We start from the raw sequence: 24110 nt of genomic DNA on the forward strand, positions 1-24110 counted from the left end.
CCAACGTACTGCTTTCATACAGCCCCGTCAGAGATGGCGACGAAATAATCGTCCCGACATTATCTGCACCGATTTCTTATTCGCTCTATCCTTATTTATCTCCGCGCGCTCTCCCATGGATGATCAATACTAGTGGCACATTCAGATGGCGACGGGTAGGTGATTGGCTGGGTTTCGATCATAGTGAGAACCTGGACATGACCGGAGGTATGGCCGGCGCACGAGGTTCCTTCTTGACATCACAAAAGTATGTTGCAAGCATTGTGTTTAATAATCTGCTGTTGACGAGTTTATAGCCGCGTAGTGGATCTCAAGGAGATTCTCCTCGGCGGTTTACCTGCCGAAGCTGTCGGAAAATCCCAGAGATTGATCACTGCACAGTAGGTGGTATCTACTTCAGTGGTGCCCCGATTGATCATAAGTTTGAAAGTCCAGGACATTTGCTGTTTACATCCTCGGAAGTGGGACAGAGAGCGACTCTAATTCCACCGCTGCCGGGTAGCGGCCCCTACGAAAGAGTGCTAAAATGGATTTCTGACAGTAGTGCTCGCGCTTCCTTTATTCCGAGGTTCGTTGATTTAAGTATGCGAGGAAGTAGGAATATTGACGGTATATATTCTAGTCTTCCTGCCCATTTTCTTGAGGCATTGCCTGCTCAGCAGAAGGTCGTGCATCGTTTGGTATATCATGCGCTACCTTCCTCTATCGAAGCGGTAGAGCGGAAAGGAATGAAAGTAGTTCATTTCGAGTTGACACTATCGAATCCACAGCTTTCTAGCGAGGGTGTAGATGATCGTTCTGCGAAGGATGTCCTGGACTCTCGGGCCGTAATCTGTTGGAGGGGCTTGCAGACAGACGTGGACGTGCTAATGCCCGATCGGTATGCTTAGTTAAAGCTATATTCCGATGTGTCATTTTTGACATCTCGCATTATAGGCATATGGATATACGTTTCTCTGTCACAGACGCTGAGACGCTTACTTCTGGCGAGGGGCCTGTGGAGCTGCAAACATATTTAGCCGACCTTCATGCCTTGTGCGTATCTTCTACTCTTCGTGTTTCCTTTCGGCTGACTAGCCCGTAGCTTGGACTCTTCAGATCCCGACGTTTTGCAACCTAACCCTCCACTGACACTGAACTACGAGGGGATTGATTATATATTGGACACTAGTGCCAGTGTACGCCAAAGCAAAGAAGTAGTGCTCAGTTCCCCTTTAGATTCAACCTCGAAACAGATTCATGCCCTCACAGAGAGCATTTTGGATCTTGAGAGCAGTCAAAAATCAACCGTCTGTTTAGTGAGTACCAAAGTTTCTTACACCCACTTGAGTCTGATAGGCTCTCGTAGCTGTCATGCGACGATATGTCCGAGAAGAGTTGGACCGCGTTTCTCAGTGACTGCGATGTTTTGACGACGCAGAGCAACGGAAAGAGTTTTCCTCGCTAAACCACGGTGGCTCCAGGTTATCGTAGACCAAGAGAACCACGTCGACGTAGACTAAGAGAATATAATATCCCATAACCCATCTCCACACCAGCATGCCATACTTCAAGATGCAAGGAATAGAAAAGCCAAGGGATCAACTCAAGGACGTTTACGCTTTTTGTTCTCTTTTTCCTTTCGTTTCTTGGCGCGAACCTGTAGTACGATCAGCGCCTGGGAGTTATGAATCTCTGAATGACATACCTCTTTTTTCATCCTAGAGTCGACCATGGCATAGCGTCCCTTGACACCCTTGGGTCTTCCTTGAACACCTTTGTGAACGCCCTTCGCAACCACCACCTTGATGTCCTTCTTTTCCCGCTTGGCCTTCGATAAACCTTTGCGCATCACTTTCTCGACCTGCTGTGCCTTCTCGCGCTCTGACATGTCACTTGTCTGAGTAACGCCTTCAGCCTTCTTCAGGGCTTTTTCCAGCCTCTGTGCCGCCTTGAACTTTTTCCGCGCCTTCGCCTCCGCCACCTTCTTGATCGGTCTCGCGTCAAGGGCTCGTTGCTTCGCTCGCAGAGCTCTAACAGCATCTTTGGTGATGGGAATGTTTGTCACATAGTGTTTAGACTCATCGTCCAAGAACCAAGAGGGGAGATCATCTTTTGAGTTGAGCGAGTAACGTGTGAAGCCGTCATTGATCATGGATGTCTTCGTACGTTCACGGTTTACGAGTTGCTGGGCTAATGTGATGGCCTCCGCGGTAAGTAAACCGTGCTCTGAAAAAGGGCTTTGTCAGATCCAGGCAAAGAAAAGATCTTGAAAGCTTACTTTGAATGTGCTTCTGTTTTACTTCATCCTCGTTCTCCTCGGTTGCATCCCACATTTCAGTATCAGTATCCGAGTTTTGGGGAACAACCTCGAAGTCGTCGTCATTACCAGCAGACATCTGTGATATATGATTAGGGAACATTCGAGTTTGAAAATTTTATCGTTCACCTCCTCTTTCGCCGAAGTATCGCAGTCGGACTCGTCGGATTCTTCGTCCTTGATGTCATCCAGAGGATCCAGTCCATTGAAGATATCTTGACTGAACCAGAGATCTGTTGCACGACTTGCGCTAGCGGAGGTTTTGGGGTCTTCAAGCTTCGAGACTAACCGGGGCTTTTTCTTCTCTCTTTCTTCGGCTTCTCGTGGCCTGCTGCGTTTTTGCCCTACGGTGTCCATTGGCTCATCGCCATCTTCATCACTGTCTTCGTCAGAAGACGACGAATCGTCCCTCCCTTTTGCTTGCTGCACCTCCTCCCAGCCACCCTCTTCGCTGTCTTCGTCCTCGCTTCCACTTCCGTCCTCCTTGATACCATGCCACTCCTCCCGCTCCTTGTTCTTCCTCCTGGCCTCCTTCACCTTGAACTTGGAATCCCGTTCCGCCAGCCTCTCTCGGTAGGCATCGTACAGCCCATCCATATCTACCTCCAATGACCGGGTCTTCTTCTCCCGTTCCTCGTCTGAATCCAATGCCTCGTAGTCGCTCTCGCCAATCTCTGCCTCCTCTTCGCTTTCACTATCCTCCTCACCACGGACAGCAAACTTCAAGACACCGCCTTTCTTCAAGCCCCGCTCTGCATCGCCTAGATCAAATATATCCTCCTGCCCGATGCCCAACGCCGCATCTGTCTGTTCCATACCGATATCCATGGGTGCGACCATTTGCAACTGCATGCGTTGAATTGTCTTCTGTTTAGCTTCATTGGCTCTCCGTCGGTCGCGCTTTGTTCGTGCAGCTGCTTTGGCATGGAGTCGTTCAAGCTGTACTTCGTCGTTTAGTGGACATGATGATCTGAATATTGATAGAAGCGTGCCTCTTTCTGAATTTCCTCTTCCTCATCAACCACCTCAGTGATCTCGACCGTCTCAGTGATCTCGTCAGCGTGCTTGGTCTTGACTTCCAAGCCAATCTAGTTGAATGAGTCAGAAACGAAAGACCTACAGAGAAATGTAGGACAAGATGCATACCTCCTCTCGAAGTGCCGTTCTCCATTTCAACAGTGCCTTGAAGTCGCCTTTTCCAAGGACTTTGAGATCGTCAAGATTCGCCTTGACCTCCGGTGTCGTGATATCCAAAGCGGCCCATCTAACAGAGGATGTAAGTTCAACTACATAGTTGGCAGGCAAAAGATATCTGCTCACTCTTTCTCCTCCTCCGTTTCGAAATAGATCCTATTCGCTGAGCCAAGGACGGCAATCGGGTCTACCGATTTTACAAATTCCGCAATGCCCACTTTTGTGAAAAGGGTGTAATCTCCATCAGCATAACCATCCCGCTTTCGACGTTTTTTCTCCGGATGGAAAACATTAGCTTGCATGTTGTTTGCTGAGGATCCCTTGTCGCCTGCAGGATCTGAGGCAGCAAGATCTTTGAAAACATGCTTCGGATCGAGAAATTTGGGGTCGATATGCTTGGGTGCAAGGAAGTCACGGCACACAACGAAGATCTCAGCGGAAACATTACTATCCACAATCCAGTAAGCCTCAAAGCGAGAAGGAAATGCGTCAATCAAAAACGTACCGTGATGACGGCGGTTTCGTTGCCTCAACTTTTCCGAAAAGTTGATTGAACACCCAGATCAAATTGTTGTAATCCACACTCCGGAAAACTTTTGTAACGAAGGTTCCTCCTTTGATGAGGAACTCAACAGCCAATTTCAAACTCATGAGCACGAGTTCTGACTGGCTGTATGCGTCCTGCACCCAAGCAGTACCGACATTAGGAGCACCATCATGGAGGACAACGTCAGCCTTCCAATCCTTCAGCTCATCATGAAGGAGGTTTCGACAACGGGAAGTGGTGATATCTGCAGCGAAGGTAGCCACTCGTGGTATAGGTTTTATGGACACCAAGTCGACGCCTGAGGGGAGGATTTGAAACGTCCCCATTATGAAAACATGACACACACTCACCGACGATTACGCTGTTCACAGGCATATATTTACTCGCTACCTGCAGCCACCCTCCAGGCGCTGCACATAAATCTATGCAGCATCGGGCAGATTCTAGGAAGTTATACTTTTTGTTCAGCTGTATCAATTTGAATGCTGAACGGGCGCGGTATCCTTGCTCTCTGAGTGAAGGTTTCAACGGACAGAGCTTTGCTGCAGGTATGAAGTCCTCACTTTGCAAGCTTATAGTACTTGTCCAGGCGCCCCTTCCCCGTTTTCTTCTGAGCCTTTCCCATGATTCAGTTGCGATAATCGAGACCGATTTAATCGAACTTGGGAGAATTAGGGTCGAGTAAATGGAAGCAAGTGGAGGATTAGGAAGTAGTATGGGGTATGTTGCCGTTGGTCTTGCTCGAGGAGATTTTTTAGAAATATCGTTCCCGATTAGGACATCAATTCTAGACCTTGGATCTCGAGATCTTGAGGGACTGTTACTTAACCAGGTCCGACTCCACCCGAGCCACTTACCCAGGCTACCCGCACGCTCCCGCGCGTCTCAGTCGTCTACAAACCACATCGAACCTTTCAACATGTCAGGCTCTCGTTCCACCACGCCACTCCTCGCACCTCGCCTTGGTCTCAGCAGATTTCCCAATGGTAGTCTGCTATGGCGAACTGGCGCGCTTTTTGGTGAGTTTGTATCATGAAAGTAATGAAGGTTTTGGGTCTATATGACTGCTAGTCGCTGTTGGCATGATTGCCGGCGCGTTTGGATCGCACGGGCTAAAAGCGAGACCGGGAATTACCCATGAAAAAGTGTCAGCATGGACGACTGCTGCACACTACACGGTAAGCAGTAGACTAAGCATACTCGTTGAGGGCGTGTTAACGCTCGTCAGTGATCATTTATGGTATCAATGTCGCAGATCTTCAACGGACTTGGCCTGCTTTTGGTTTCAAATCACCCTCGCTTCGCTATTCACAGGTTTGCAGGCCCTGCTATTGCAGTCGGTGGATTCATCTTTTCAAGTTCAATCATGGCTCTCATCCTGGCACGCGATCGGCACGTAACGGTCTTTGTGATCGACTGTTGTATCTGAATCCTGATAATCACTTTGCTTGGCACACAGCTTCAAATTTTTGGGTCCTATCACGCCTCTTGGTGGGGCAGTGATGATAGCAGGGTGCATGTTCATAGTCATCGAAGCCAAGTCAAGGTACTCATGCCGGTATGCTGACCAGATACCTCTCTCTCGCTCTCTAAGAGATTCCATCCGACAGCCATGGGCTGAATCTACCCATACACAATGGATTGTATTGCTTGTACTACCAGTTTTGCTAACCACCTCTCATTACGATCGTTGGACATCTGGATGCATCTCTAGACCAGAACGGTATCCAAAATGCTGCCGAGGTACGGCCGCTCCTTTACTCGAATGCCATCTCGAATAAAGTCAGCGGTAGAAGCGGCAAGCTCGGAAAATGTATCTTCGGTTCACAAGCTTTGAATTGCGTCGAAGCATCTATGCCGACTCGATATTCTATAGATGTTTCCGTAGACCTCGGCCAGTGCACTTTTTCTTTCTCATCGCCGTCGAGTCAGCGGTCCAGGTGAGCTAGACAATCCACGACAGAGGATATAAGACCTCTCGTAGACTATCTAGCGTGTCGCGATTGAGTTGATATCTCATCTAGGCAACCTGATGAAGCCTAGAACGGAATCTATGAACGGCCCGGCACTCTGTGGTACTTTTGTCCAGTTGCGGAGGGAGAAAGAAACATGGTTCGGCCTAGTCTCTGTGGCTAACCTTACACTGAAGACGATGGTTTTGTGTGTAGCCTGCGACCAAGGTTTTTTTTGGAGACAGGTACTTCCGCAAGCTTCATCTTCTGACATGTTCTGCAGATTTTGAGTCAACCTAGACCAGCGAAGTTGATCTCGGGCTCTCTCGATTGTCTACGAATTGACATTCATTGTTTTGGCCTGAACTTTGATAACTTGGAAAGTGCTAACAGAGATGAAATCCTTGGTTGTAGTCAAATTAAGGGTCAAATTGTGACTGCAGAATAAATTTGACAAGGGAAATGGGTCCTGGCAATGACGGCGTGGATCTCAAACACGCGTTGGAACGATCACGTGGATGGCGCGTCGCGGGTCACGTCCAACTCCGACTGAAAGTGTTACGTAATAATGCGCTAGGGCTTTCTGAGTCCTGTGGGCCTTGGCCACCTGTGATACCCTTCACTCTCCCCGCGTACACTTCCCGCCCTTTTCCCTTCCGCCTGTAGCCGTTTCTTCTTGCAGCACCTGTCTTAGAGTGAATCTACTGCGTACTGTACAGCTTTCTCTGCTGCTCTTTGATGTTATCTGGCGGACTCGCTGCTCCGTCATCATGTCCGAGCTAAAGAGTAACTCACACTATCCCTCAAAGCGTCGCGTCTCCTCTCCTGCAGATCTCCAATTCTTCACCCCGGCTGCAGTCTCATTTCAACCTCGCCCTTACAATCCCAGCGGGACTACAGCTCTTCAATCCAAGCCCCCGCCACCAGCGCGCAATAATTCACTAATCCATCCCTTACCGCCTATGGATCCATCCCCTCGCGATCCCGATGCCCTCTTTATCCATCCACCATTCACAGAATTTCCAGACGCTCATATGCATACCCAAGGCCTAACATACGCTCTTTTGGCGGCCAATTCCGATTGGTTTTTGGATCCAAATGATTTCATCGCTACCAATGGCACGAATATCATGCCTTACCCATCACAGCTCGAGCCTCCTAGAGGCTGGTGCCCTGCCAAGAAAAAGGACCTCAAGGAGCGTGGATCCGAATCTTGGCCGGAAGGTGAAGAGCCCCGCCTTCGTTGCACTTTTTGTAGGCGGACCTACGCAGGCATCAATGCGAAAAGCATGTGGAGGCGCCATGTTTTTGAGAAACACAAGGTTCCGATGTCTAACAGGCGTGACAACTCAGAGCGTGCTCGTAAAATTGGAGGCAGTGAGTGAATTGATTTCTCCTAATAGAAGACATTCATTGATTCATTGCTCTCCAGAAGACAGCAAAGAGGCTCACGAGAAAGAAAATGTCTCCGTCGTAACGCGCAGCTCCAAAAGCGCGACTGGCATAACGCACCGAACCTTGAGCTACCATGCTCCCTCGACATCAAGATCGAAGCTGCGTTCTCATCGATCTATATCGGGACAAAGTTATAACTCTGCTCTTTACGACTGTGGAAATGACAACAAATCCGTGGATGATGATGATGATACTCCAGTTCCACCGACGCCCCGCATAACCCAAAGAGAATTTCCAGTCTTAGCACCCGCTCCTCAGCTCATTCGTCCCCCTGCGAAGTATCATTCCCGTACCAGCCCTACTCCTCCTCCAGACTCTCCACAATCGGATGGCCCCGAACTCACTCTGAGCTCTGCACCTCAGGCGCTGCCGCCTACTCCGGAGCGGCCTGTCATCCCGGAGTCGCCATACAACCCTTTGGTCACCCCTTCTTTCCGTCATTCTCCACCCAGACTTCCCTCAGACCAACCATGGCGTTTTCCTAGTCCGAGCCATCCTCTCCACTCTAGCGCACGGGAAATGAGTCTGAGTATGGTCGTCCGTGGTCAAATGAGCCCTGCACGGGTGTCATTCAATTCTGTGTCTGGGATTGAAGTCAGCCCAGTCATCATCGATCCAAGGCCTGGCAAGTCGAGTGTTTTCAATACTCCCAGTGTATTCCCTGCCAGCAAAAGCAAAGATTCAGGGGTAGATGCTATGTTCGATGACAGGTGCCTTGGATTGGGCTTGATGAAGAGTGCGGTGAAACCCACTCCTAGAAGGCTCTTCTTGACTGGCTCTTTACCTGCGCCGATAACAGATCGTCCCGGATTCAAACGTTTCCGCCAAAGTGATGAATCCCCACTTGGACGAGGCCCTGATGATCGCCCCACGAGGCTCGCGAAGTCTTCTTTAGATCTATCCTTTAGTAATTCGGCCTTGGGCTCTTCCCCCATGAGACCTCGTCGCGGCAATCCCCTTCTTGACTTCGCTATCGGGCTTGGCGAAGATCCTTTCATGAACTTGTATGATGGTGCTCTCGATTTTCGGAAGGATGGTAATGGAGACGACTCTGCCAGCCCACCCATGTCCAGCCCGGAAGACAGTCCTGTCGTTCGGACTGGGAAGTATATCTCTACCCTCGAAACCCCCAGCGGCAGTAGCAGTAAGATGTTCAACGGAAAGAGCACTGCTGGGCTTATGGAAGCCTTTTTATTGAGAGGTAGCGTTGAAGACCAAGAGGATGAAGACGAGCCAGACAACTCGTTGTTGTCTTCACCTATCTCGAAAGAACGGCGCACCTTATCGAAAGAATATCGCTCTCCGTTATCAATCATCTGTCGAGACGATGCAGAATTTATCGACGCACGTCCATTGAAGAAGAGGAGGAGAACCATCGGCGAGATCGAGTAATTTCGTTCCTGCCCTCCATACGATCTCCTTCCCCTGGTCATGTAGCCGCATTTCTCGCCCGCCCCTCTCATTGTCATTGCTATCATTGTCGCTATCTCGCTTTGTTGTGTATCTCTATTGGTGACCTGCTCCTCTCCCGCATTTCCCCACATCCTGTCGAAGCACCCTGGGCAGCAGGTGGCCTTTATTCTTGCACTCCTATGTATATCTCCTGTTACTGGTCTCTCCTTTCTCGTCTCTTGCATATGCCATCATCTCTCTATCACTTTCTTTGGTACGTTTTGTTTTGTTTCCTTGTTGTATACTTTTCGAGTTATCTGTATTTATTGGGCCGTCGCTCCTGTGGTTCGTTGTGAGTGTTATACGTTTGCCCAATCTGTTCTTCATTCCCTCTTCCCCTTTGGTGCAAGACAGATCTTCTACCTACTCTTCGTTCTCTTGTTGACCCGCGTCAATTTGTAAATCTATACAGTTGGTTTCCCTTGTCTACAGCGTATTGAATATTAGTTTGTGGGTTGTACAGCATCGCTTTAAAAGTCTTGTGCTGACCTTCATAGGATTCAGAGAGTGGTGTAAACGTTTGAACGGACAGGACCCGAGACATGAAACATACTATCCCTGGACCACAGTTGAACAGTGGACCAGTAGTGAACAGCCGCTATATCTTCTTTTACACTAGAGTGGCTGTCTTATAAATATTTGGGGAGGTTTATATATGTGTTTAAAATGACTGTGTATTCTTTGAGACTTGTAAAAAAAGCGCGTGGAGCAGGAGAGAGAAAATAAAGGGAAGTATGGCTCTCTGCCGCATCTGAGAGTCCAGATCCCAAAGATCCCCCACTCTGAACATCATATTGAAAATAAATTGGGAGATATATATAAGCGCACATCCTGTGAAAAAAATTCGGGGGTGGTCAGTAGAGAGCTTATGCTCAAAATAAAACCTTGACGAAAGAGACTCGAAAGAGGGTGGGCGGAGTGACTTCGGCCTTCGGAGAGGTGACTCTCAGTAAAAACGGAATTCAAGCGAAAGTCAAGCTCAGTCAAAAAATGGTCTTTTGTCATGTATCCGTCAGGAAAGTGGCGCGAAAAGTCATGCACAAGTCATAAACTGCCAAAATTGGACACGACTTCTACACGACTTCTGCACTGCCTTTATGACGGATATATGACAAAATACCAATTTTTTGACTGGGCATGACCTGCAAGCCGTCGGACTTCTAATCGGCACGCGTGACTAAGTGTGACTGAGTGCTCAGATTAATAGTTCAATTCTGGGGTCTACGCCGTTTTTCGAGTCTCCCTCCTCGGTCACTGCCCGACAATCTTTCCTCTCGCTCAATAATTACAAGAGAATCAACATAGTGAAATATAGACATTTTTTCAGGTATGGAAATAAATTCTATAGTAGTTAGAGAGGTTGTGGGAGCTAGGCGGCTAAAATGCCTAAACCCTGTTCAACTGTGGTCCAGGGATAGTAGATAACCGTACGTAATATAGCTGTTACGTCTACCACGTGCCATTACTCGAGCTTGAGCGCTCGCGCAAGCGGCAAGGCTGTCGTGAACTGAGAGCGGTCATCCATATCTTACCTCTCTCTAATGTTCGATGACTGTGAGTATCTTGACCTTTTGAACTTGAATCAGGCAAGCAGGGTTTTGAAACTGCAGTGCAGATGTTCAGCATGCGACAGCGCCGGCAGGTGGCCTAGTCCATGGCACACAGGCACTTCCGCATCTACAGTATGAAGGTTTTGAACCATCACCTTACAGCGAGGATGATGCCAGGGCGTCTGATATTAACCTGGTACGTTTGAAACACCCCTTCCATCCCACTTCTCTTTGACGAGCAAGTGAAGGAGGAAAGCCATTATGCAGACCCGACTTCTCCTCTCGCTCCCGTTTTCGATCTCGGCCGTGTTCAATATGCGCTCCCTGCCCCCTTAGTCTCTCTTGTCGTCTCCTCCGACATGCTTGCTATGGGTCTGTCCTCGAATATGATTGTCCTAATCGAACTCGCACATGAAGAGCATGTTGTGAAGATTCAGATCCCGCGCAAGCCCACAGAGATGACGATCCACAAATTATTCCTCGATCCATCTGGCAAGCACCTTATCATCGCCTCTCAACAAGGAGAGAATTGGTATTTGTTCAAAGGTTCAAAGAAGCCAAAACCGCTGAAGACGTTCAAGATGGTGATTGAAAGCATCGCGTGGAACAGAGCTGCTTTGCTATCCTCCTCTCACTTGACATCTACACGCGAGATGCTCATAGGCGCTAGGAATGGAACAATCTATGAAGCCTTGTTGGATGCCGAGGAGGACTTCTTCAAGTCTCAAGATCGATACATTCAAGCCGTGTTCACACTCCCAGAACGGCACCCTGTCACGGGTATCAAATTCGACTTCCTCTCTCCGATTGACCCCAAAAAGGCACTTGTCGTCGTCACCACGCAGTCGAGAATATATCAATTTGTTGGTTCTCTGGACCGACGCTCGGACGATGGCGGTCGAGTCTTCAATGGACTGTTTGCAAGCTATCGGGATACGGCTCCAAGTACGCTTTCATGTATATCCTTTTGCTCAAATGTCATGACTTATACTTCGAAGAGATTTTGGAATTGCCTGGGAATCTTCAACATTCTGAGCTGCACTACTGGACGCCGAATGCTGATCAAGCTCAATCTCTCCCCAAGGAAATGGCATGGATGACAGGTGAGATCGTCTCTTTCAAAATCTAATTTCCACTCAATGGGGAGGCGACCCCTAGGTCCTGGTATCTACCATGGCAACCTGAATTTTGAGTCAACCTCGGACGATTTTATTGATAACACACAGCTATTCCATTATCCAACATTCACGAACTCACCCAGCGGCTCCCTTGGAGATGCGCCCTTATTGGATCCACCAACGTCAATAGCCCTCACAGAGTTCCATTTTGTGTTGCTGTACTCCGACCGAATAGCAGGTATATGCATATTGGATGAGAAGCTCGCATACGAGGAAATATTACCCCTTGTGAGTAAGATGCTGTTACTCGAGCATGCAGTAGCCAACTCATCATGACCCCTTTTCAAGAAACCTGGTGAGCAAGTGCGCGGGCTGACGGCAGATTCAGTACGGAAGACCTTCTGGGTATACACTGACCAATCGCTGTTTGAGCTGCTGGTCAAAAACGAAGATCGTGATATTTGGAAGGTATATCTTGAGAGGGAAAAGTTTGACGCAGCACTTAAGCATGCAAAGGCACGCATTCAGCACACTCATTGACAACCCACTTGTTGATGTACACTCGCTATCCTGCAGACGGCCTCCCAGCGAGACCACATACTCTCTGCACAGGCCAATGCGTTCTTCAGGGAGGGACATTATTTCCAAGCTGCCCAGTCCTATGCGCAATGTTCTGTTACGTTTGAAGAGGTGACGCTCAAATTCCTCGATGTTGACGAACGCGACGCACTCCGGTCATATCTGGTCTCGCGATTAGAGCGCACCCGTAAATCGGTTTGTCTTGTATTTGCATGCATCGAGCGGTGAGCGATCCTTAACCTTAGATGCAGGACCTCACACAGCGGATGATGTTAGCCACTTGGCTTACCGAATTTTATTTGAGTAAATGCAACGAGCTCGACGATCTCGCGGCATCGTCATCTGGATCGTATGATGTAGAGAATGTGAGGACAGAACGAACTATCCTCGAAGAAGATCTACGGCAACTCCTTCACACTTACAAAGTAGGCTCCCGAACAATCTGATTTATCCACTCTTGTATATTCACGGTCCACTCAGGACAATTTAGAATCTAGCACCGTTTACGAACTGACCCGAGGCCATGGCCGCACCGATATGTACCTCTTCTATGCTACACTGATTGGCGACTACGAACGCGTGGCGGAGCACTGGATTCTCGAGGAAGAGTGGACGAAGGCAATCGAGGTGATCAGCCAGCAGTCATCTGTGGACCTCTACTATCGATTCGGGCCAGTGCTTATGTGGCATGCACCCAAAGAGACTGTCGATGCATGGCTGCGACAGTCCGCATTAGATCCTCTTCGACTCGTACCTGCACTGCTACAGCTCCAGCATGCGCCACGGGACCCACTCTTGCCCAACCAAGCTGTTCGTTTCCTCAATCACGTCATATTCGAGCAACAAAATACTTCTCCGACAATTCACAACTTGTTGATAACGTTCTACGCCTCTCCGTACGCCCCTCAAGACGACGGTCCCTTACTTCGCTACCTATCTACGGCACCAGTGGATCCTTTAGTGGGTAAGCCCTACTATGACCTGGACTATGCATTACGCCTGTGTGTCGAGGCCAACCGAATACAACCCTGCGTGCACATATACTCCCAAATGGGGCTCTGGGAGTCCAGTGTCGATCTCGCGTTGGAGAAAGGTGATCTAGAGCTGGCGATGATGAACGCAGATAAGCCAGAGGAAGATCAGCAGTTGCGGAAAAAGCTGTGGTTGAAGATCGCAAAGTTTGTGGTGCAGGACAAAAAGGATATCAAAATGTATGTCCGTCTCGCTTATGGTCATGGGTTGAATTAATATATACCTTCCACTTCAAGGGCGATGCGTTTCCTGGAAAACACGGAGCTGCTCAAGATCGAGGATATCTTGCCCTTCTTCCCAGATTTCGTGGTCATCGACGACTTCAAAGACGAAATCGCGAACGCACTGGAGGGCTATGCGGCACAGATCGACAGCCTGAAGAGTGAGATGGATGATGCAACACGCAATGCCGAGTCCATCAAAGAATACATTTCCGAGCTCAGGAACCGCTTCATTACGATCGACACCGGCGAGAAATGCTCTGTTTGCTCATACCCATTGTTGACGAGGCAGTTCTACGTGTTCCCTTGTCAACACACTTTCCACGCAGACTGCCTTATTGGACTAGTGCGTACATTTTCTTTCCATTGTCACTCACGAAGTTCCCTCGGGAACTTCCAACTCAGTCATCTGACATAAACTTCGATTGGTGCCATCACAGACGAAGGAGTATCTTCCCGCGCACGCCCTTCGGCGCATCCTCGCGCTTCAGAACGAACTGATGACAAGTAACGGAACAGCAAATCGCTCAAACATCACACCCTTGACAGGTTCTGCTGGCGTCGCCGCCGGGGCGCGGCAGCCCCCTGTGACGCAGCGCACGTTGCTCTCTTCTAATTTCGCTGCCCCGATACAGAACGGCACGCGTGGGCTCGGACGGAACCTGCTCTCCGCCGGAGACCGCCTGCGTGACTTGATTGTGCCCGACGCGCTCGCGTCTGTGGTGACGGCACCAGCGGGATGGATTCCTGGCATTGGAAGCGGAGGGGGGAAGAGAGGCGGAGTGGCAGAGAAAGACGGTGGGAAGAGGGCGGAAAGATTGAGAGCAGAACTGGAGGAGATCCTGGCAGGCACTTGTCCATTATGCGAGAGTGTTGTGGCTGGGCTGGATAAGCCCTTCGTGAAGGATGGGGAAGGCGAAGCGGGCTGGGAGTTGTGAAACACTTACCCGACTTCGAGAAGTTCGACGATTCAGAGCCTTTCGCGACTATACCCTATTCAGCACGTTCTTACTACCCCTGTGCTCTATTATTGTTATTGAGTGCCAGTGAGGCTGTTTTCCAGTCATCGTCGTCAAGAGAAGTGAACAGGGTGGCGGATCTTTGCAGGAAATGCACAGAGATGCACAAACACGGACATGATCAGATCATCCACCCAGCCTCAGCGTTTGACACTGGATAACGAACGATCTTTAGCGCTTCAGCAGTTCAGATGGCTGTGCAGACGAGATGCATTCAATTGAGAATCATCATCAATCGTGGAAGAAGTTGATGAAAAGATACGGAAATTATAAATAGACATCGATATATCGTTGACAAGAAATCAGCCAAGCCATGGTAACTTATTTTTTTTCTTGCCATGCCGATGTGATACAAGACTGGAGCGACAAGACTGGAAGGCCAAGTCAAGGCCTTTTGCATGCGATTGGCAGAAAGCGTATTCAGCCGTGATGAATGAACTTCTCAAGGAAATGATGAAGTGCGACGGAAGACAGGAGGTTACCCACCATTCAAGCTCGAGACATAGAGAAGCGGATACCGAGGCGGATGCATGATCTGCAATCAGAGCGACGGAAGAATCATTGGTTTATTTTCTTCGAGCGACCGGCTTTGCGCCGTAGCCTGGCAGCTTTGCGTGCACCGAGCTGGTTACGATGGTAGATTAGCGACTGGAAGCAAGAAGTAACATGAATGGCTGACTTTTGCCTTGGTTTCCTCGGCTCTTTGACGCTCTTCCGCTGCCTTCCTTCTCTCGAGCGTGACCTCGCGTTTCCTGGAAGGCTGTCAGCGAGATGCAGCTGAAGGAGCGAGGAGGAGATCTGACCGGGTCCATTCAGCCTGCTTCTCTTCCTTGAGCTCGTCGTGGAGCATTTTGATGGCCTGAGCCTTCTTTGTTTTCTGCATCCTGTCGTCCCATTTTTTTGTTTTGACAGCTTCCTGGAGGTGCGACCGGCTAGAAGCAAGTATGGGTAAGACGGACGGAGATGACCGGGGGCGGGTCGGACATACACAGTAGCTGATTTTTGAGATTTCCAGGGTTTTCTGGAGAGCCTGCCGTGCGCGGTGGAGGCGAGGGCGACGACGGGCGGGGCAGACGGGGTGGGTTGTGTGAGGGACATCAGGAGGGCGGCCGGGAGTGAGGACGATCGGAGTTTGGGTTGCAGGAACAGAGCAGGCTATTTGGGGCTATTTGTTATCAGTGTCTGCGCTAGTAACTTGGTTCATTACCGGCCTACTAGCAGCCACCACTCGCTCACCGTCTCTCTCTCCTCCTCCCGCTCCCTTCCCGCCCCCTCTTCCCCGTCGTCGTTGCGGGCGATGTTGAGGTCTGTACAGTCTCCAAAGTCTCCTCAAGATGACCATCTACGACACCTCCTCGACCAGCGTGCTGCTCGTTCCGATATGCACCACCGCCGGTTCCCGTCCTTGACAGACTTGTCCGACTCCCCCTCTGTCTACTCCCACCCCTACTTCTCCCCTCACCCCGTGGATAGAGCTGAGCTTGAGGCCAACGCCGACGCGTTCGATTTTGCCATCCCCGCCCACTACCGTTCTCTCATGGCTCACGGACCCCGCACTCCCGGGCGCGATCGCCAACGGCTCGACGACCCCTCCGCCAGTACCTTGGACCTCGACGCCGATTCCACGGACTCTCGTCCGGCCTCCCCTCTATATGATGACGACCGCTCCCCACCCTACCTCGACGACGACACGGAGCCTATCCCCCGCATGAGCATGCTCGGCCCCAAGATGAAATTCCACTCCCCCGCCCCATGGGAGACAGAGGAAGACCCAATCCAGGAGCAAGATGAACCCGACGACGACGCTCGTTCGTTCATCTCGAAGCGCGGACGCATTCGTACAAAGGGTGAGGGCTTCATGAAAGGCTTCGGCATCGGCTCCTCCACGGCTAGAGGCAGCAGCGCTACACGACCGAGCGCCGATTCTTCCCGCTCTAGCGACAAGGACAAGAGCTCTTTCGAGACCACATCGTCTCATGCGCAGCCCCATCATAGTGCATTGCAGTGAGTCCTCCGTCGACGCTACACAAACAGACCGCTGTATTTTTATCAATGACGGTCTGCTGACTTGTTCTACGCAAATAGCGCCTTAGCTCAAGCATCTATGTCGTCAACGTCGTTAGCTGTTGCCCCTTCTTTTGCCGGTCAGGGCCATTTGCGGAACAAATTTTCCATTCCACGAGTCCGCACAAGGACGATATCCAACTCTGTGAAAACCTTGCAGCCTCCCGCTTCAAGTCCTCCCACCAACACTCTTTCAGATAACGCTTCTCCTATTCCACGCGCGTCGTCGCCTGCACACTCTGTGTTTTCCAACTATCTCTCCCGCACAGATACCCGTACATCGTCCCGGCCGAATTCTCCGCAATCTTTCACCCGGCACCCATATGCCAACCCAGACCTGGTATATGATCGGGAATCAGCCTATACACCCCCTACTCGCACTCAGTTTCAGGACATCCCATCAGTTGATTCTGCTGCAACTTTGCCTGATACCAACACCACGAGGAGCTCATCGCCTTTCCCATCGGCATCAGTGATCACTGTAACAATGACCCCGGATTCCTCGTCCTCATCTGTTGGAAACGGGAGTACTGATGTCTCGTCAAAACAATTAGTTGCGAGTCTCCACGGGAGGACCATCTCAGGCCCCATCCCTGTTGAGACTGCCTTGCGCACTACCCCAAGCGACGCAAGCGCCAAATCGAGAAGAAGAGAAACGAGACTACCTCCGCCTGCCAGCATGAACCAACTCCCTACTTGGGCTGATCTTCCAGCGTCGCCCACATTTACGCTGATTTCGCTAGAAGAAGCTCAGGCACAGGCGAGAGAACGTGCACGCAGCGTGACCGTGAACGCGACCCTTAGTGCCAACAGAGCGCCCTTTCTGGAGACGGAGCCGCCATCACGACACAGTCCTAGTGGGCCTACCACCGGTCATAGGGTGCGAGCTCGTTCTACGAGTGCGGGATCTAAAGGGAAAATTGCATTGCAAAATATGCAATCTCTTACGGGAAGCTCGCCGCCGAGCTTGCCTAGGGCGGAGCCGGAGGTCCGCCCAACCACTGGTGGTGCACCGCCTCGACTGAAGCACAAGAGAAGTGGCTTCATGCGGTTGTTCAACGGAAAGGAGAAGGAAAAAGAAAAGGAGTATTCGCCACCTCCCGTACCGTCGCTTCCAGATACTTCTATCTCGTCAGGCCCACTTGTCAAAACCCCCAAGCCCACCACATCGCGCGTACCGGTGCCTGCCCTATCACCCTCGCTGCTGTCGCATAGTGGAGGCTCGTACTTTGAAAGGGTGATATCCGACGTTTCTAAGGGTGACGAAGAACAGCCACTCTCGACAAAAGTTCGGCGCAACATGCCTGCATTGTCCATCATTCCTCCGTCAGAGACCTCTTTGCGTGTGCCCTCTAGCCCTATGTCGACGCAGACGGACAACCGCAGCAGATCCACCCTGCGCCCTGACCACAGCGAGAGGACAGGTTTTGTACCCGCCAGCGCTCCACCCTCCACAACTGAATTTCCCAGTCTCAGCCTCCGACCCGTTTCTACTATATTCAGCGCTCACTTTGCCCAACACCTGGTCGAGAGCGATTTGGGTATCGACACAGAGCCGGAGCTGGACACATCCACATCGACCAGCGGGTTTTCCCCGCTCAGCCCAGACTTTCCTCTACGTTCATCCGACGGTAAGGGTGCACCGCCCCAAATTGTCACACAGAGGGATGCGTCAGCAATCATCCAGTCGCTGCAGGACCAGATTGCGACGTCTCGAAAAGCATGGCAACGACAGGTCTGGGAACTAGAAGGCCGGGTGCGCGATCTGCGCTCTGAGGTGGAAGAGCTGCGCGCCAAAGAGGCCGAGGGCGAGCCGTGCGATAAGTGTGGGCGCGGCCTAGGACGTTCAGGAGAAACGTTCGATTCTCGTCCTAGTGTGGTCAACCGACCGCGGGCGAGAACCGGGGTGGGCACGCGGTTTGGCACGCGAGGTTGAACGTGTTGTTCCACTCTTTTCCTCCTCGCTGTGGATTTCTGTCTCTTTGATTTATCAGGTATTTTTTTCTATTCTATTATTTATCTCCCTTTTCAGGGAGAGCGGCGTCGTTCGCTCTTGTCTCAGTAGACCTTTTTGGATGCGATCGCAGGCCAATAATTCCCTCGTCCTATTCCTTTCTATAATATGTACGCTATGATCATCCGGTTTTGATCTGTCTATCGCCCTACACGCTCCTTTCGCCCTTTTTGGTGCTCCCGTACATGTCTGTCTACACTAGATTTTGCGCATAAAGGATATCGTTTCCCGCTCGTTGATACCGTCTATATGTCCACACCATCCCCTCTCTCGCTCACTTGTCCTGCGCGTGTCCGGACACTGTAGTAGTTCGCGTTGTCATTTCCATTCCCTTGATCTCGATTTGTTTTGATTTGATCTCTGTTCGTCCTTGTCATCTGTGTCCAACTCTTGACGCAACCCACCTACTCCTGTTTCGGCGTTCTGGCGATTGCTTCTGCGCCTGCGATTTGCAGAACAATCCAGCACGCCGATCCTAACAAAGTGGACACGGAATTGAGAGCAATTGACAGCTAGGTTCATAACGATGGGCCTCGACCGAACAGAACAAGCTTAACAAAATAGGTCGGTGCTGGAATATTCTGGCGGCGTGCCAGTAGATGCCGGTTCCTCCGCTTGTTATCCCCTCCTCACTACCCAGTCAAACGCTGTCTGGATCTCAAATTCAATGCTCCGACCAACTCATTATGTTCGGAGTTTGGGCCTAACGCTTTGAATCTGGCCGGAAGAAGCCAAAGACAAGCTGCATCCGCTCCTTCCGCAGCGCGGAGTCCATCCAATTTTGAACCATGGCACATGGCTGAGGCCAGACAAAATCGGCATGTACATATAGGCCTATCTGCATGACCAATTCCAGAACGTAGAAGGGTCCAGGTAGGCAATATGTAAAAAATGACATTGAGACTGTTTCAAAATCCGCGATCACTCCTCACCCTCGTCGGCGCCGAGCAACCATCCGATACCCTTCTGAAGCACCCGACTAGCCTGTGCGGACACATCCTCGTGCTCGTTCCGCCCGGATCTTCCTGTTTCATGAGAGCCGACGGATAGCGGGCGGCCGCCCACCGCGAAAGATGGGAAATTGGCCGCGACGCGGCTAAACGTGTTCGAGAGTGCGGCCGCGTCTGGGGTGCTGACCAGCGGCGGCGACGGAATGTGGAGGTCCGGCATGTGGAGGTTCTGGAACCGTGTGGCGAGCGAGGAGGGCATCGCACCCGCCGAGGGGGCGCTCCGTTTTCTCTTTCGGCCCCCGTCACCAGATTCGATCGCCTCGGCGCGCCGCGATGCGATGCGCTCTTTGCGCACTTCGAGGTCTTCTGACTCGACGAGGCGCCATGCGGCCAGTATGTCAACGATTTTGGACGCAGGGCATAATTCGATGGCGCGTGCGAGGAGGGCGAGCTTTTTCTGTACGTCTGGGAACTCGGGCTGCCGGCCGAGCTGGAAACACGCTACCCAGCACACTTCGCTCGCCTCCTGGACTTGGGGGTCGTCAGAGCTGTCGATCACTGCCCTGATCTTGAGCACCGTCTTCACCATTGCTTCGCTTGTCTCGTATGCCCGGGTAAAATCTTCTGCCTGAAGGGCAGTATCTGCGATCATAGCGAGAGCCTTCACCTCCGCGGTGATATCGTCCCGGAAGCCAAGTTTGTGGACGAGATCAAGAATAACTTCGGTATATTTATACGCGTCGCTGTTGCTGGAAAGAACACGGGACACCAAAGAGAGGCGGTCTTTGGTGAGTCGTACCTCGATCGGGGAGATAGGGATCCCAGGACGAGACATGACATTGAACGAAGCAATGCGAGAGGTCGCTTCAATAAACTCCTGTTCACGTATGATCTTGTCTGACCGTGCCGGGACCGACAGACTATACAAAAGGCCAAGTTAACAACGAACTCGATAGAGCCCGATATGCTCCTTACCAATCGTACGCCAGCTTCATATCCCCGAATCGATAATTTCCAGAAGTCGAATTGTCGTAGAACTCTCGAGAACAAGCCAGACAGACCTCCTCGATGACCTCATCTTCTAATGATAGTGAGCTCTTCCTAGACCGCAATAGCACCTTCGCGATCTCGAATTCTAGGACAGGGTCGATCAGATAAGCATATATCGTATAGATAGAAGGATCGGACTCACTCCCAGTGCTAAGTAAACCACTGAAGAATATGCGAAGGACCTCAGTCTTGGATAACAGGCCAAACGCATTTCTGAGCCCTGCGTCGTTAGTGCCTGATAGCTTGATCATATCTTCCAGCAACCATTCCCAGTCGCCTTGGGTATCCAGTTCGTCTTCGGACCCACCAGCACGCCGGGCCATCCGAGTAGCCCACGCTCGCTGCTGTGCTTCATCGTTGGCACTCTGCAAGAACCATCGTAGCGGAGTGGGAACACTCCATCGTGACAAAATCTCGCCGCATTCTAGATGTACGTCCAGAATATCAAGGGCACGAGAGAGCGACACTGTGGGAAGAGGTTTGAAAAACACGAGAAGGTCCGCTGGTGTACAGCGTGGGCGCGTGGTTGTTGGTGCAACAAAAGCCCCTAAGGAAGTGACAGTCGTGTCTGCCTCGTCTGCTTGATCTTCCCCGGTCGGACTCACGTCCCATGCTGGCAAGCATTCAAAGATCTGGCTCATGGCTGGCCACTCGTTGACGCTGTCGCTACCGTACAGACAGGCAAGGGCTAGCCTCGCCATGTCTTCATCATCACGTATGAGGCGCTGGGATGTAGAGAGCGTTGGCTTTGATGCCTCGAAGATAGCCGCAACAATGTCGAGAGGTGCAGAAAGTATAAACTCGTTGACAAGACGGGTAGCAAGAGATGGATCTGGCTGCCCTGAGCGTTCCGCACGAGCCTCCAAAACAAATAGATATGGCATAACGAGTCGTCGAATATCCATTACAATGTTGTCGGAGGTGGAATGGGCGAGGTAAGCTCGAACAACAGCAGGAGGATCCATAGCTCTCCATCGATCAAGCGTCCAATCCTCCGTCTCGTCTTCATCTGCTGCGCGCGAGTCGTAGACAAGGCGTGACAAAAGGCTCAGCTCCTCTCCCAGCTCATCCAGACCTGGCAGGCCCTGAGACGCGCCGTGTTGTATGACGGCTAGAGCGACATCCACCATTCCTGTAGAAGACAAGACATGCTCGACACGATTATCGTACCATGAAGTTAATTCGGACGACGAGAGTGGTTCGGGGTGGGAAGGCGGTACAAATGAATAATGAGGGCCAATTTCGAAGTGAACGACGCCTGAGGTTGTTAAGGCTTGCTGCACTGGTACGAGCTCTGACCAGTCGGCTTCTTCTCTCCACGGCTTAGCGGTGAACCTCTTTTCAATGTCGTGAGATACGTCGTATGCCGGTAATAATTCCAGATATTGAGATGGGTGTACATGCTCGGGAATGCTATCCAGAATCGTGAAACGAAGAGGCCAGAGGTAAGATCCACAATGAACGAATAAGACACGAACAGCGGAGAACCGTTGCTCCGTCGCCAAAACACACGCACTATGAAGCAGATCATCCACGAGGAAAGAGGATAGGGCCAAGGGAAGCTTTCCTGAAGGCAGGCCCTCTGTTTTCTCTACGCCATCGCTGTCACCCCATGGGTCGTCCTCCCATTCCCCATCAACAAGCTCTTCATCCTGGTCGCCAACCTCTTTGCACAGCTCCACGAAGGTATTCAGCCGGTCAAGTCGTCCAAGGAGTACTGCGCGCATATAGCATATTTGTGCGTCTGCTGGTTCATCACGGAAGTACGAGACCAGTGTTTCGTTCTCGGCACCAGAATCGTCTGCGTGTGCAAGGTCGTCTGCGGAGGCGTAGACATTTTTGCCTCGCTCCAAAGCGGATTTCGTCCTTTCAAGTCCAAGATCCAGCAGGTCGCGTTGTGTTGTTACATCATCGAGTATTCGATCAACGCAAGCGGCAACAACCCACAAGTCGTCCTTGATAGATTTGAGAGTGGATTGAACATGTTCTGCGGTCAAGTCATGATCAGCAATACTGGACCATTTCTCACAGAGATCCTGAGAGCCAGAGGCCATTCGGGTGGGTGTAGAAGAGTGTCGGATGCAACGAGCGTGCCAGAACACCGCACGCCGACAGACGTGTCTTTATATGCATCACGTGTTCACGCGTCAGTAACTTTTGCGAGAAATAGAAAGAAACGAGCTTTTGTCGTCAATGGCAAGTCAACTAATCAACTCATACACAAGGAAGGACATGCACGACCTGGACTCAAAATCTGTGAGATTCTTACTCGTCAATAAGCGATGAGCGATGGCATAACCTCACACGACTTGGTCGGTACTCAACATGAAACGAAGGTCGAATCTACAAGTACACACTGCTGAGCAGCCGATGCGAGAAGTAATATACATGTCTCGAAACATGTCTCCCAGGACGATATGCCAGCATATCATGAGTCGATCTATGTGTTTTAAAACCGAGAGCGGGCTGTAGAATATGTGACTCCGATATGCCCTAATCAAAGCGAAAGAAACATGCGTGATTGTGATTGACTTCAGAATAGCGTATCCTACACAGTATCATATTAGACATAAGACAGATAGACGATATCACGAAGCGTACCTCATCACGCAAGTATTCGCCGATATCTCTATGGGCTACGAATCAGAGATAGGAAGGAGAGAGCTCATAGCGCAAGACTCACGCTTGATGGAAAACGATGATTGCGGTTGGGTCCAACTTCCGCGTATCGACAGTAGAACGGGATGTAACGCCAAATCCCTTTGACCATGTTAGAATGCGCACGATCGAAGACATATACAAAGGGACGCTCACTAATGGAATGTCATTCATGCTGAAGACCACAACACCCTGGTGCTCTGGAGTGTCTTCCGTGATGCGCCCAAGATGGGCTTTGGCCACATGGTTCCCATACAAGAATGGCATCTCGCCATTGGGTTTTATCCACACCTGCACCCACATCAGTATAGTACAGGATGATATCAGTATACTACGCACTTTGTACTTCGCATACTGTGCGAGATAATCTAGCGCGGTGATGTGCAGCTTGAACTTGCTGCTTTTGCTGAATTTTCCGAAGCAGGTCCCGAGGCTTACAAGGTTTGGCCGCGCGACCGAGATGCCGAGACGCATAGAAGATTCAGAGACATAGTAGACCCTGTCCTTTTGCAGACGGAAGCAATATGGCTCGTCCCGTCTGTCGATGAGATGGATGATATTCTTGCCCTGGGCACAAAGAGCAAAGACGTGAACGAGGAAGTGCAAGCAGACAGAACCAACTCACGATATAGTTGGCAAGTTTGGTGAAAACCGCCTTGCTCTCTTCCTCGGTCAAAGGGCGCATGGTAGGGCTTCAGCGTCTAGTCGTGGTATGTACAGACAAGCAGTCTGGAACTTGAAGGGGATCGACGAGGCGCAGAGCACCTATACAAATACTGCCCCTCTCGGCAAACCCCGACGAGATATTTTAAAGCCCCCAAAACCCGTGCTTCCAGGCTTTTGAAGCCGTCGTCCGGGGTCCTTACCCCGGATTCTGCGTGGACAAGCCCAGCCTCTTCCAGCCCAGCCCTATTCGTGTTGATGGCCAGCGAATCAGAGTCCTCAATTGGATGGGT

General features: G+C 50.9%; 10 protein-coding genes across 10 annotated transcripts; 5 read left to right on the forward strand and 5 right to left on the reverse strand.

The window, feature by feature from the left end:
* Positions 1 to 728: 728 nt before the first annotated feature.
* HETIRDRAFT_166879 (uncharacterized protein) lies at positions 729 to 1412 on the forward strand (the record flags this gene model as incomplete). Its single annotated transcript, XM_009542960.1, has 5 exons — positions 729 to 880; positions 937 to 1035; positions 1085 to 1196; positions 1252 to 1298; positions 1349 to 1412. The coding sequence occupies 5 exons, from the start codon at positions 729 to 731 to the stop codon at positions 1410 to 1412; spliced, it is 474 nt and encodes a 157-aa protein (XP_009541255.1).
* Positions 1413 to 1419: 7 nt separating this feature from the next.
* On the reverse strand, positions 1420 to 4677 carry HETIRDRAFT_153890 (uncharacterized protein). Its single transcript, XM_009542961.1, has 10 exons — positions 4604 to 4677; positions 4391 to 4551; positions 3999 to 4338; positions 3620 to 3940; positions 3446 to 3563; positions 3292 to 3387; positions 2429 to 3238; positions 2261 to 2378; positions 1688 to 2208; positions 1420 to 1639 (listed from the first exon to the last, which is right to left on the reverse strand). The coding sequence occupies exons 1-10, from the start codon at positions 4663 to 4665 to the stop codon at positions 1586 to 1588; spliced, it is 2601 nt and encodes an 866-aa protein (XP_009541256.1). The 5' UTR covers positions 4666 to 4677; the 3' UTR covers positions 1420 to 1585.
* Positions 4678 to 5113: 436 nt separating this feature from the next.
* Positions 5114 to 5427, forward strand: HETIRDRAFT_244337 (uncharacterized protein; the record flags this gene model as incomplete). The annotated part of the gene is made up of 2 exons (XM_009542962.1): positions 5114 to 5218; positions 5296 to 5427. Coding segments are annotated over 2 exons (237 nt in total), but the record flags the coding sequence as incomplete, so codon positions are not given.
* A 1223-nt stretch (positions 5428 to 6650) lies between these two features.
* HETIRDRAFT_407020 (uncharacterized protein) lies at positions 6651 to 7497 on the forward strand (the record flags this gene model as incomplete). Its single annotated transcript, XM_009542963.1, has 2 exons — positions 6651 to 7369; positions 7425 to 7497. A coding segment is annotated over exon 1 (575 nt), but the record flags the coding sequence as incomplete, so codon positions are not given.
* A 1064-nt stretch (positions 7498 to 8561) lies between these two features.
* HETIRDRAFT_437867 (uncharacterized protein) lies at positions 8562 to 9363 on the reverse strand (the record flags this gene model as incomplete). The annotated part of the gene is made up of 1 exon (XM_009542964.1): positions 8562 to 9363. A coding segment is annotated over exon 1 (522 nt), but the record flags the coding sequence as incomplete, so codon positions are not given.
* A 1051-nt stretch (positions 9364 to 10414) lies between these two features.
* On the forward strand, positions 10415 to 14464 carry HETIRDRAFT_443183 (uncharacterized protein). Its single transcript, XM_009542965.1, has 11 exons — positions 10415 to 10453; positions 10515 to 10645; positions 10689 to 11394; positions 11448 to 11552; positions 11608 to 11855; positions 11916 to 12035; positions 12144 to 12341; positions 12392 to 12571; positions 12627 to 13357; positions 13415 to 13745; positions 13840 to 14464. Exons 1-11 carry the CDS (start codon positions 10441 to 10443, stop codon positions 14335 to 14337), a joined length of 3261 nt encoding a protein of 1086 aa, XP_009541260.1. The 5' UTR covers positions 10415 to 10440; the 3' UTR covers positions 14338 to 14464.
* Positions 14465 to 14976: 512 nt separating this feature from the next.
* HETIRDRAFT_424195 (uncharacterized protein) lies at positions 14977 to 15516 on the reverse strand (the record flags this gene model as incomplete). The annotated part of the gene is made up of 4 exons (XM_009542966.1): positions 14977 to 15042; positions 15098 to 15170; positions 15222 to 15350; positions 15407 to 15516. The coding sequence occupies 4 exons, from the start codon at positions 15514 to 15516 to the stop codon at positions 14977 to 14979; spliced, it is 378 nt and encodes a 125-aa protein (XP_009541261.1).
* A 199-nt stretch (positions 15517 to 15715) lies between these two features.
* Positions 15716 to 18418, forward strand: HETIRDRAFT_307623 (uncharacterized protein; the record flags this gene model as incomplete). The annotated part of the gene is made up of 2 exons (XM_009542967.1): positions 15716 to 16422; positions 16504 to 18418. 2 exons carry the CDS (start codon positions 15716 to 15718, stop codon positions 18416 to 18418), a joined length of 2622 nt encoding a protein of 873 aa, XP_009541262.1.
* A 999-nt stretch (positions 18419 to 19417) lies between these two features.
* Positions 19418 to 22550, reverse strand: HETIRDRAFT_443185 (uncharacterized protein; the record flags this gene model as incomplete). The annotated part of the gene is made up of 3 exons (XM_009542968.1): positions 19418 to 20366; positions 20422 to 20581; positions 20639 to 22550. The coding sequence occupies 3 exons, from the start codon at positions 22548 to 22550 to the stop codon at positions 19418 to 19420; spliced, it is 3021 nt and encodes a 1006-aa protein (XP_009541263.1).
* Positions 22551 to 22739: 189 nt separating this feature from the next.
* Positions 22740 to 23892, reverse strand: HETIRDRAFT_456967 (uncharacterized protein). Its single transcript, XM_009542969.1, has 6 exons — positions 23780 to 23892; positions 23494 to 23721; positions 23311 to 23445; positions 23180 to 23256; positions 23098 to 23125; positions 22740 to 23044 (listed from the first exon to the last, which is right to left on the reverse strand). The coding sequence occupies exons 1-6, from the start codon at positions 23837 to 23839 to the stop codon at positions 23030 to 23032; spliced, it is 543 nt and encodes a 180-aa protein (XP_009541264.1). The 5' UTR covers positions 23840 to 23892; the 3' UTR covers positions 22740 to 23029.
* Positions 23893 to 24110: the final 218 nt, after the last annotated feature.

The sequence above is a fragment of the Heterobasidion irregulare genome (genome assembly GCF_000320585.1).
Source record: "Heterobasidion irregulare TC 32-1 unplaced genomic scaffold scaffold_01, whole genome shotgun sequence".
In the NCBI taxonomy this organism is placed as follows: Eukaryota; Fungi; Basidiomycota; class Agaricomycetes; order Russulales; family Bondarzewiaceae; genus Heterobasidion; species Heterobasidion irregulare.

What these genes read in the sequence shown, in the direction of transcription:
- HETIRDRAFT_443183 (XM_009542965.1), top strand. An exon ending in AAGATCGTGATATTTGGAAG is followed by an intron (nt 12,036 to 12,143) that starts GTATATCTTGAG and finishes GCTATCCTGCAG; the next exon opens with ACGGCCTCCCAGCGAGACCA. An exon ending in CAGACTGCCTTATTGGACTA is followed by an intron (nt 13,746 to 13,839) that starts GTGCGTACATTT and finishes GTGCCATCACAG; the next exon opens with ACGAAGGAGTATCTTCCCGC.
- HETIRDRAFT_153890 (XM_009542961.1), bottom strand. Translation starts at nt 4,665, where the DNA reads ATGGGAAAGGCTCAGAAGAAAACGGGGAAGGGGCGCCTGGACAAGTAC. An exon ending in GAACGGCACTTCGAGAGGAG is followed by an intron (nt 3,388 to 3,445) that starts GTATGCATCTTG and finishes TCATTCAACTAG; the next exon opens with ATTGGCTTGGAAGTCAAGAC. An exon ending in AAAACAGAAGCACATTCAAA is followed by an intron (nt 2,209 to 2,260) that starts GTAAGCTTTCAA and finishes GCCCTTTTTCAG; the next exon opens with AGCACGGTTTACTTACCGCG.
- HETIRDRAFT_456967 (XM_009542969.1), bottom strand. Translation starts at nt 23,839, where the DNA reads ATGCGCCCTTTGACCGAGGAAGAGAGCAAGGCGGTTTTCACCAAACTT. An exon ending in CCAAACTTGCCAACTATATC is followed by an intron (nt 23,722 to 23,779) that starts GTGAGTTGGTTC and finishes CTTTGTGCCCAG; the next exon opens with GGCAAGAATATCATCCATCT. An exon ending in GCATGAATGACATTCCATTA is followed by an intron (nt 23,257 to 23,310) that starts GTGAGCGTCCCT and finishes ACATGGTCAAAG; the next exon opens with GGATTTGGCGTTACATCCCG.